General features: G+C 42.5%; 1 protein-coding gene across 4 annotated transcripts in view; it reads left to right on the forward strand.

Moving 5' to 3' along the window:
- Window positions 1–686: 686 nt before the first annotated feature.
- The window catches only part of SLC22A16 (solute carrier family 22 member 16), a 39906-nt gene continuing 28547 nt past the window's right edge, over window positions 687–12045 (forward strand). Inside the window, exons 1-2 of one of the 4 annotated variants that reach the window (XM_048081119.2) lie at window positions 737–870; window positions 1092–1182. Coding sequence is in view for 1 of the 4 variants with exons in the window: in XM_013175581.3 (XP_013031035.3) it covers window positions 821–870 (50 nt within the window). In the remaining 3 variants the exon portion in view is untranslated. Of the gene's footprint in view, window positions 871–924; window positions 950–1091; window positions 1183–1951; window positions 3355–12045 lie in introns of those variants that run through there. The other 3 variants (XM_013175581.3, XM_048081120.2, XM_013175586.3) reach the window with 3 other exon arrangements.

A 12045-nucleotide genomic window follows, 5' to 3' on the forward strand; every position in this document is an offset into this window, starting at 1 on the left:
AGGGACTTAATAAGAAAATTCTGTGGTTTATTCTGTGGAGCTTTTTCTGCGCTTCCTAAAAAAATAAAATAAAATATGCGTACGGTAAGATGGAACTGATTTGGCTGTTTTTTTCTTTTCTTCCTGTTTTTCAGGAGAGCAGCCCAGTCAGAGCTCACGCAGCCTGCTGGAAATGTGTCTTGCATCCAAGAGCCGCAGGGTCACTCGGCTCCGAAGGAGGCTTTGGAGCGTGGCTGGTCCCTCAGCGCAGGGACCTGGATCTAACCGAGAATGGAAATTAAGTGCTCTGGGGGGGGGAAAAACCTTACTATCTGAAAATGCGAAACCTTACTGTTAGAAAAAAAAGCTTACTAAATTGCGTTACGAGTGACAGTCGTGTTACATGGGACCCATATTTTACCTTTATTGAATGATAATAGCGTTTTGCGTCATGTGCCTGTTTCTGACTGCCCCGGGGGGGTTTACGCACCTCATGGCTTCCTTTACCTCAGCTTGGGTTAAAGGAATCGGGGGGGGGGGGGCGGCCGAGGGACGGTTGGCGGCGGGGCGCGACCGTTGGGGCGCGACCGTTGGGCGGGCGCCCCTCAGCCGCCACCTTGCGCGGGGCCGGGCCGAGCCGAGGCGGGGGTGCGGGGGGCCCGGGGCAGGGGCGGCGGCGGGGCGGGGCGGGCCGGGCCGCGGTGCCCCGCCGGGGCCGGGACCGGGACCGGGACCGGGGCCGTGCAGGGGGCGGGGGGCCGGGGCCGGGCGGCTCCCGGTGTCTCCTCAGGGCACCGGCGGGAGCGCGGCGCTGAGGCTCCCGGCTCGCGGCTGTCCCGCCATGGCTCCCGGCTCCGAGCGGCTCTTCGACTCCCTGGGACACTTCGGCAGGTACCGGGGTGGACGGACGGGGACAGACACACACAGACACACTCGTGTGATAAGTGGGGTGATGCACACACAAGCCTAGGTTTGTGAGGTGGGGCGCACGGATGTTGGGGGGTGCGTACTTCTGCAGCCACGGACAGGGCTGGTGTGGGAGACGTGGGGGTGAGGCTCTGGGTAGAGCAGGTGATGGAAAAGAAGTGTTTGACACGGAAATGACACCTCAGCATGGATGACTTGCACGACTGAAAGGCGTATGACCCTCCGTGGGTTCTGTCGCGTGCCGTCCTGATGCACTGATCAGCGTGGATTTTGCAGGTGCGTCCTGCTGGAGCAGACCCTGGTGTCACGGTTTGCCCGCGAGTTGAAGCTGTTGAGTTACAGCTTTGTGCTTTCCAGCTCAGTCACCAGCGGGCTAGCCCATACCACGGTGTTGATCTGCTCCCCATCAGGGGCAGGCAGCACTCTTCTCAGCAAATCTTTGGAGCTCCTGTTAATGGTAGAGGTGCATACCTGTGCTCCGCAGCAGCGTAGGCTCCTAACGTCACGTGCAAGCAGTGTCAGCGGGTACCGATAACCTCTGTAGCTGTTTAGTGTGGAAAGACCTTTTCTTTGCTTAACTGGGATCTCGGTTTAAAATGAAATCTGCCAAGTTGTGATTTACATGCATAGCCATCTGAACAATATCTCATTCATTATCAGTTCTGGGTCAGCAACAAAATATTTTGTTCTGTGTGAGCTAGGAGAGGATTCCTAGCAAACAGTTTATTTTGCTGGTGCAGTCGCTCTTCTGTCTTGCGTGCTGTTTGTGAAAAACAAGCACCTTACTCTGCTGAAATAACATGAAAGTAGTTACTTCCAGTGAAGTAATTTTCCTAATTGAGATCATTTGAAAACTTTATCTGAAGTACTGATAAAACTGCATTTTGCAATTAAACGGAGAATAATTCTACAACGATAACCTCACTTTAGGACCTTTCAGTGAACTGCAGACTACCAAAATGCACACAGCCGTGTTATACTTCTGGCTGTTCAAGATTTCAAAGACCACACGCTAAAAGTAAACATATCGTGAGCTTACAGTAGATGAACTTATTTTTAAAATGTGGAAAAAAAAATCTATTTAGTCCTTCAACACTGCTAGATAAATGTACTACATATAAAACATCTGCTACATATATTCCTAATTGTAACTGAAGTAAGTTCTGATGAGTTTGTATTTATGCATGGCTGTGACAGTCACAGGTAATCAATGGTTTCTTCAGTTCCAGCAATTCTCACAAGGCCCACGTAAGCCATGCACTACGCATAGATCTGGTTGATCTGCCACAGCCAGACTGTGAGCAGTCCAAGTATTTGGGGACTGTTCTGATTATCTTAAACTCTGACAGATGCAGTAAAGAATGGCCAGCTGTTTAGATAAATATATATCTGGAGAGAGCATGTATGCATTATATATATAGCTATAATATTATATGTACATAATTACACATACATATAATGTATGAGCCTTCCACTTTGCAGAATTGCCATTCACACGTATACCGACAACATCTTGCTTTCCATCAGACTCTCCTGCAGAAGTCTCAGTGATGCTGTAATTCTTAGAGGGGTCTCGAGACGTGCACGAACAGGCATGAAAGTGGAACAGCTCCTGTTTCCTTTGCCATTAAAGGAAGACTGTACGCCTGCGTGGAGGGCTGCCCTGGGCTGGCCGCCAGGTGCCCACCCGGCCGCTCTCTCACTGCCACTCCACAGCAAGGCAGGGGGAGAAAATCAGATGAAAAAAGCCGTGGGTTGAGATAAAGGCAGGGAGGCTGCTCACTCACTACTGTCACAGGCAAAACAGATTCCACTTGGGGAAGATTAATTTAATTGATTTCTAATTAAAATAGAATGTGATGGTGAGAAACAAAATTAAAAACTGAAAGGGGGGGCCTTTTGGAGCCAGCTGAAGCTGGCTCTGATCTGACCTGGGGCAGCTCCTGGGCTCTGCTTGCAGAGGCCACCCCTGCAGCTCATCTTTGAATTTGGGCATGAGGAACATCTGTGGCCCATAAATTCAGGACGGTTGTTTTAAACGTTCTTGAGTCTGTCTCTGGAGCATGAGATCGCTACTCACTGTTGCAGAGATGAATGAAAAAAAAAAAAGTCCTGTCTGCCTCCAGAGGCCTCATCTCTAATGAGCTGCCGGACCTCAAGGCTCCCGATTTACCTGCATCAAACTGCATCCTTCTCCCAAGCAGCACCCCCTGCCAGGCCATCCCTGCGGGCTCTCCCTCACTGCCCCACAGCTTCCCCAGCCCCTCTCTGTCCTGTCAAGAAGTGACAGCCGGGCCTTGGGCTGCTGGCACAGCACACTTGTGCCCTGCTAGCTCTGCAGGCCTGCAAAGGTAGCGTCTGCTGGGTGGCCTGCAGCAAGCACGCTGCTCCTGGACCTGCCGGCTCCTGGTGGATAACTGGGGACCTGCCCGCACACCGTGCTCCTGGGTAAGCCAAAGGGATTGTAAGAAGTTCAGTGGCTTTAGACTACCAGCAGGGCACAGACCTTACTTACCTGGTTGCTTGTGGTCAACAGGCTATGTATTTTGCACCTCTCATCTACGCCATCACAAGGTGCTGAGCGGGGACATAACATAATATGGAATAGATGTCTAGAGAAAAATCTGGTGAAGTGCCTCTCACTGCCAGAGGGCAAGGATTTGACTTCCAGTAGCCATGAGGTGCAGTTTACATGGTACAAAGAGCTTCCTCTGTGATTTACAGCTTTCACAGCTTGGCTCTCACTTTAGCTAAACATGGGTGGTGGAAATTGTCAGGGAAAGAGGGGATAATTGGGTGTCACTGACACTATTACCAAGTTTTGTAATGAAATATTTCCAGAATCGTTTAAAAAATTGTCTTTCCTTTCAAACTATCCTTTTTTTTTTTTTTTTAACAAAATGAAGTTAGCCAGATTTTCAAATATTGGTTTTATAAATGAAGTATTGTACCAGCAGCTAGGCTATTTAACAAATTAGCAATGACTGCTTTTCATCTTTAGTGAAATGTTTGTGCATTTCTTCAGCCTTTAACACCTTCACGTCGTTGCCTTATATGAGCTTGTTGCCCGGTCAGTGGAGCTGCTACAGTTTGGACTTCAGAAGCAACCCCTACCAGGATTAGCACTGGGGAAAGGAGAGAAGCAGGACAGGGTGCCCACCTGTTCCATCCAGACACAGAGTCCAGGAGAGATGACCACATTTTCCAACAGTTTCAATGTTTTCTGTTAATTGCCCTGGAACTTTTCTAGTGTGCATAAATAGATCGTAGACCATGCTTAGCTCGTAAAAGACTGCCTTGACTTTTGTAGAGATTCTTTCAGTGGATGTTTGCAATGCAGTCCCTGCTGGTCAGTGCCATAAAAGCAATGTTTGAACACTTGGTGCTAACACCATTTCTCATCTCTCCACTTTGTAGAGTTCTTGGTTCATTTCTAAAGGCCTTCACTAAACCATCTGTCTTCACATCTCAGAACTTTTCCAGGCTCCTATTTTCAGGCTGATGCCCTTATTCCCTCTCCTGTTTCATAGCTTCCAGCTCTTGTGGAGATCTGATTATGTCTTCTGCAAACCATGGTGTGTACATGATACTTTCAGGAATTTTCCAGGAATTTTTGGGTGTGTATCAAATACCAGAGTCCCAAGTATCTCAGAGAACATGCTCACTCATTTCTTTTCATGAAAAAGAAAAGAAGAATACTTTAAAACAATGATTTTTCAAATTCACGTATTTTATAGATTTCTTGAAAGGTTTTTCCCCAACAGAAATACGTTTTCAAGCTGAGAAGTGTTCCTGCTGCACATGCAAAAATATCACTTTTTCTTTTCCAAGCTAATATGGAGAAGCAGGTAATCATATTCAGCATTTGAAAAGATGATTTGCTTTTACTTTAAAGACAGAAACATTACAAGCATTTTCTGAATACTAATACATTTAGTGTTTAATGCATCCTACACAATATTGATATTAGTAAACAAAATAATGTGAATTCCTGTTTAAACTTTGAGTAGTTCCCCAAAGGTGATCAAAATACTGGTGGTATAGGTACTGCTTTTGGAAAAACTTTTTTCCCCTACATGCTAGGTACTTTATGCAGTGGACAAATTTATAGCAACATATCTGTCATTCGGTTTTCAAACTGTGTCAGTGGACAGCTGTTTGTGTTTACTGGAATATGCCAGAGAGAAGAATCTCAAATCTAAGTCCTCCTTTGGCTCCTAGTCAGGGGTGGTGTTTGTCAGAAATGCTTGATAAATGTTCTTCAGCTTTATAACTGTACTATATTATAACATCTGAATCAGCCTGTGCTCGTCTCAGGTGCCCATAGGGTAAAATAAGTGGACTTAGCTCTGTTTCAGTAAGAACTGTTTGGTTTTTTTTTTCATTTTGTTTTGACTTTTTTTTTTTTTTGGTGTCTGGATATTTTGCAAAGCGTACTCGATCCCATTGGTTGCATAGCATCATAATAGCTTTGGAGAAGTGAGACAAGCCATGTGTTTTCACAGAGTAAACTCTAGCAGCTTAAACAAAGCTCTTGTTTTGTTTATCTATGCCTGACTAGGCAAAAGTAGAAATATTCTCAGGGCTCAGAACCAAAGATGGATACTGGCAAGTGCCCCTAGGTAATGTGACGATCACTAGCAGTGCTGTCTGCAAGGGGTGCTAAAAACATTTGCTGGGATCCGGGTCATACTGGAGGCAGTCTAGCACAGGATCTGCATAGACAAAACTGTACTGCACCCAGGTGTGCTGGCAACCTCACCCCGCCTGTGTCTGGAGTGAAAAAGGGGATTATAACAGTAAATTAAAAGGTAGGTCACAAGAACAGAAAATCGTAGAATCACAAAAGATAGTAAATCGGTTAAGATTTGTAAGCCAGCTGCTGAGATTCAGATTGCACCTCTGAAATGTCGGCAGCCCGCCAGGGTGGCTTCTAGACAAAGCTGTAGCATGGACAGAGTTATGACAGAATGAGGCGATTATCACACGCATCAAGGAGCTGATGATCAGCTGTTTCGTCCCCAAATATTATGGTATGAATAAAAACTAAACATGCAAGGCACTGCACAGTGTGTTCTCTGTAATTTGGTGCGTGATATGTCACTCCTGTGAAAGCTCCATTGCTTCTATAAAAGCTCTGCCAGTAATTTTCTCATAATTGTCATGATTTTCAACAGCACAGAGGTTTTCAAAAGTGGGAAGGACATGTTTTATGAAAGGGCTTACTCACAAGAAGTTTGACCAGTTTACTGTGGGAAGTGAAATGATTCAAGTAGGATATTTAGAGAATTTGTCTAAGGCCCCAGAAACCTTCAGTACATGCTATGAAATTTTCTGTGCTGCCATCTTGCTGTATGCAACGAGAATGGGACTGAAATATGTACCCAGCTGATGTTTCATTTCAGGTGGCTTGAGGTATTAAGCTATAGTAGCTGAGCAAGAACATGAGATTATCAATTTCTCAGAAATATGGAAAAAATAGCAAGACAAAATATCAACTGAGGTCTCTATTACACGGGCAAGACTAGAAACAGTGTGAAGACAAATGAGACAGAGATTTATAAGTACTAATGATGATTGATCTGACAGATTGTCCACATACCTGGGGAGAAATCTCATCTCCTTGAAAAATACTGAAATTACCTAGACAGCTAATGTACACCTTCATATCATGCATTGACAGCCAAATCGTAATGCCTAGCTCACTCAGACCAGATGTTCTCTGAAGTTCACGTGCAACAAAAAGGTGGTTTGAGGAATCTAGAAGCACGATCCATTGGATCAGAGACTGAATCCTTTCCTCAAGAAAATGTTTTCATTAAGAGGAGAAGCTGGGATTCCTCTTCCTGTTATTTGTAGGCAGTACTATTAGCTAGCAGCATCGGAGGTGCAGTGGTGCTGGGACAGGAGTAGAGGCCGCAGCCTGGAGAACAGATGGAAAAGGCCGGTAAGACAGCAGGAAACAGAATACAAAACGATGCTTCAGAAAACTGGGAGTAATTTGCTGCTCTACGAAGAGCAGTCAGCACCACGCTTTGGATGGGGCTCAGTGTCACTTCAATGTCTTGTCTCCATGGATGGATGTGGCCTGGCCTTTTCCAGCCACGTTGCAACCTTCTCCTCTCTAAGCTGTGAAGGAGATTTGGAAGGATCTAGGTTCCCACCTGATCCATCTGTATAAGTCTGTGCTAGCTGTACAGGGAAGTTAGCTGTTCAAATCAAGGCTCAATAGAGTAAATAAAGTTAGTGAGCTCATCTCACTGACTTTACAGGTGTACAGTGTAAACTTCAGACACCTGCATTAGTCACCTTGTCAAGGGGGAGAATACCCTTTAAGGGCATAATTCATCTGTCTCATTTTCAGTGAGTGCTTTAGGACAGGATGTATGCTGCACCTTGATTTGTCTGTGCTTCCTCATTGAGTGAAAAGGGGATCTAGAGAATTACAGATGTATTTGGATTGCACACTGTATACCGTATATTGCATCCAAGTGTACAGTATACATCCAGATTCTTCACTTTCAACTTATATTAACTAACTAAGGCTTAGCTAGGAGGTTGGGATGTGGGAGATGCTTCTGGCAGCACGCTTTCTGCATCGCAGTATTAGCCAACATCTTTCTCTCAAGACAACTCAAAGCAGGTACCCTGAGCTCTGCTGTATGTCAGATACCAGAAAACCGTCAGGTATGCGACTGTACTGCTGTTACAGTGCTTGCCACCTTGTTGGCATTCCATCAGCAATACCTGCTGTCAGTTCCTTGAATACAGGTAATTCCAGGAAAGATTGATTTTGGCCAGAGATTGAATTGAGAGCATTAAGATCAGAGCAAAGAGGTCAAGCCAATTCTGAAAACATTGGAGCCCTGAAGAGATGGAAAGTTAGGAATCAAAACCTGCAACTGACTTCATGAAAAGGAAAAAAAGGAAGATTAATACAGCCATTTAGAACTTACAAAGTAGGCAAAAATACATTTTTTTAACTCTTAAATTGCTAATAGATCTTTGTGTCCTTGGTGAAAAGTTAGAAAATACTACTGATACTATTCATTTAGCCTTTGCTCAATAAGTAAATGTTACCATATCTACGAAGTAGTATTTCATTTGAATGTCTGTCTAGTACTAGAGAGAAAGTCAAATATGAAAGGTGGAAAATAAGCAATAAGATAAGCAATATCCAAAAGCATTTTCTGACACAAAGCTACTGAATATATGGTGAAATTATACAAATGAGACCACATTTCATTAAAATAACTTTTGTTCATGTCTCAGACTCCAAAACAAATTACCATTTGGATTTTTTTCTGCTGTTTATATCTTTGAAACTGGCTTAGGTCAGCAGAGCTGGGAATTACCAAGAAACTTGTTTCAGCTCCACCCTTCTGAGAGAGAATTTGTGTTTGGTCCAGGGTCAGAGCAATTGGAACCTCCTGTCGCTGACACTTGCGTTTTAGGCTCCTTGGAGAACCGCAGTCCTCTGTAGATCGGTGGAGCTGAGTGAGCTCTGTTTGGTCTCTGTTCTGAACGGATGCGGGTGGTACAAAACCAGATCTGTGCAGAAGAGTCCTGGCAGGTCTGAGCAGAATACAGCTTTTTTATTGGATTCTTTTGGAGAATGGGAGCCCCATGTATTTCTTATAAATATTTATGTAAGGTTTGAAAACAGCGTTATTCCAGATCACTCCCTTTTACCATAAGAGAAAGACTCAAAGAAAGCACCTGACTCTACCGTGGAGGTATAAGCAGATAAAAGAACACTGCAGAATACGTTTAGTAAGATGTTAACGTGCGTTCTTGGCCTTGGAAACAGTGAAATCTGTCATCTGGATTTCTTTGTTTTTAAGTTAAATTAATTTTTAGAGTTTAATGAGAAAGGTGGTAGAATCATTTTCCTCGAATGACAGGAAATAGAAATGTTGTCTGCTTTCCATGAAGAAATCAAGAACAGTATAGAAGAAATCAGTCTGTTGGTGATGGAAGAGACAAATGACCAATAAAACTAATGAAAATATCTTTTCTTTGGAAAGATCAATAATGCTGTTAAGATTTTTGACTTTTCTTCTTTGGAGAGGTTGTGAAAAAGCTCTCTGTCTAATTAAAATGAAAGGCAGTATTTCAAATATCCAAAATCTATTAAATCGACTTCTGACATTTCATAGTATTGTATATACTCAACGACGTAAATCTCTCAGAAGAGAGAAAGCAGAAATACATTTCTTGTCCTGTGAAGTCACAGTTTGGTTAGGTGAACCAATATCCAACAGTGAAACTGGAAGGGGTCTAAGCAAATAAGAACTGGACAGAAGTTCATGACCAGGCTGCTAGGCGAAACAAAACAAACTGAAAACTCCCCAGTGGGAATTAATCACTTAATTGTGTCTTGTTATGGGGCAGATTCCCATGACCATTCAGGGAAAAGCGGTTGAGGACTTCTAATCAGAGTGGGCTGCACATTTACAGTGAGTAGGGGCAGTTTGGAGGGAAGGTGGGCTGTGAGCCTGCAAAAGTAGCTGACTGTCCTCTTGAGCTCAGAAACCTTTTTTAATGTAGGTGTAGAGATAACCTGGCTTGTCTTGGAGAAGATAGCCCGTTGGGGATAATAACCTGGCTGAGAAGTAGGAACATGGGTGGGACGGACCATCTGACCTTGGAAGAGCCAAGAGAGAAGTTTAACAATGTAGACCATATCACACTGTAGATTGCTCTGACTCCCTTTCTTCAAGTTGTAGAATTACATACGTAGAATTGTATGCATGGAGAATTGCAACTTGCTGTGTTGTCTTTGGCAGCAAAGAATCTCCGGCTGAAATTGATTTGCTTTTCCTTAAGCAATACTTTGATTTATATGTTGTCTCAAATTTTACAAGGCACTGTATTATCTAGCACTTAATTTCTGCAGTGTAACTAATAACATCTGAAGTGATTCTACTTGTGAAATATTCCTAAAAAGATATTAGACATTAAATGTACCTGCTTTAGCTCTTCTGTTTTGCTCTTGATGACGACTTACTGTGTTGAAAGTCACAATTAACACCATAACGCTGTAAAAGTTTCAAAGGGAGCCAGGGATAGTAAAATGCCCCATTACCCAGGTGATACAAGGCTTTATGCAGCCCACAGAAATGGCCTAGGTCATCTTAATAATATTCTTGGCTGCAAAAGTAATGTTATAGATAAAATTATTGCTTATATTAAGGAAGAAAGAAACTTACAGAAATGGTTTAAATATAATTTGATTTGTAGAGCTAATATTCTTTATTAAGTGAAAACTCAGAATATACTAGTATATGCAAAAATGATTATAAACATATGCTAGGAAAGTGGCATCCAGTATGCTTGAATTGATTATGCAGATTTCTTACTTGTTTTGCCTTTTCCCATGAGATCTTTCAAAAACCTGTGAAGAATGAGAAACTTTATAATCATTTTCCAAGCGGGGAGGAATGAGATTTCCTATATAGAAATTTATAGCCTTTATTGCTTAACAATATGTGGCATGGCAAGAGAATTTATGTAGAATTAAGACTGAAAATGAGCTGTCTCCATCCAAATTTTGTTAGGCATTGCTATGAATATGGACCAAAGAAACAATTCTTAAGGAGCATCATTTAATCACTGCAATGGCAAGTGTTCATTCCATGTATTTGTACCTTCAATTACACCAGGCGTGGTCTCGCATAGGAATGCATAAACAAATAAGTAAGCACAGAATTCATATGAAAACTGATGAGTTTTATTTCAGGACCAAAGATGGAAAAAATCAGATTTTTCAGATCAAATAAACTTCCATAGTTTGAACAAAGTTAGTGCTATGTGTAATCAGGTTAAACAGCAGAAAACATCTGAAAACACATGAAGTGGAAAGGAGGAATGAAACATGCTAACAGTTTATACACGAAGTAGTGCTTCTGCCTATAATTGGGTGGAATCTCAGTAAAAACATTTAAATTCTAGTAGACACTTTAGGGATTGTGGCGTGAAATGATTTGCTTACGTAAGCTGATGGAAACACTACAGCACAGGAGGGAATTAAAGACATAGTTTGCCTTTTCCCCAAAAAAGAGGCTGACCAAAAGAAAATGGTGTTACTGAAGATACTAGAATTCAGTTTTCCCTGTAAGAAGTAACGCTACTAATATATTATGCAGATGGAGTACACGCTGAATTTCTAAATGGTAGATGTTTATACAAATGCTGCTCCTGGAAAGGAAGCATCAAAGTACAGGGCTGGAAGCAGTTACTCTTGAACAGTTACCCACTGTGTTTAGCACCGATCCAAATAATTCCAAACCAAACTGAAATAACTTAAAAGCTGCATGGTCATGTTCTTTTTTAATTTAATTACCCGGTACATGTCCTTGAGACACGTAAGGCAGAAAGGACAAGTGGATAACTAAAATGAAATTGGCAGGCTCCAGCATTGCCACTGGAAGGCGTTTGCCATGCTGTTGCAATAGCAGTCCATCCCCGCTTGCCAGCCCTGCTCCTCTTGTGATCGATCAGTGCTCCACCGATAACTGCTACAGCCCCACGTGGCGCCGCGACCGCCAGCTGGGGGGCTGCTTTGCTGGCACCTGGGTGGGTGCAAATGCTCAAAAATTACAAAAAAGTGCTTCATGCTGACTTTGATCATCAAAAATAAGGTTGACCTGAAGAAAGTTAGAAATCAGTGTGATTTGTTTGAATCAACGTTCAAAAAGGAGTTCCTAATATGTTTTGAAGCACTGTGTAATTAGCAATTGGATGCATTCAATTACCTCAAATCAAGTAATGCAATACAAGAAAATGAAAGTAATCTTGATTTTCTTTAAATTTCAGACTTATGTAGAAAAACATATAAAAACAAAATCAGGAGGAGACTTCATGAGAAGCAAAAAACTTTCAGAGGCAGTAATTATTGGAATCTTCTGATGACTGACTTATATTTGCTGCAGTGGAAGAGGAAAACAAATATCAGAAATATATTCGTAATATGGCAAAAAGAGAGAATTCACTTCCTCTTTTTGGTAAAGGTTTTGAGTAGAAAATATCTTTTTTTCCAGGATTTGCAATAAAATTTTACTTTGCCATCCTTGTACGCATTTCTTAGGGTATATAAAATGGAATGAATTTTATTTGACATCACACTGGAGTTTACAA

This window comes from Anser cygnoides, chromosome 3 (genome assembly GCF_040182565.1).
Source record: "Anser cygnoides isolate HZ-2024a breed goose chromosome 3, Taihu_goose_T2T_genome, whole genome shotgun sequence".
Lineage (NCBI taxonomy): Eukaryota > Metazoa > Chordata > Aves > Anseriformes > Anatidae > Anser > Anser cygnoides.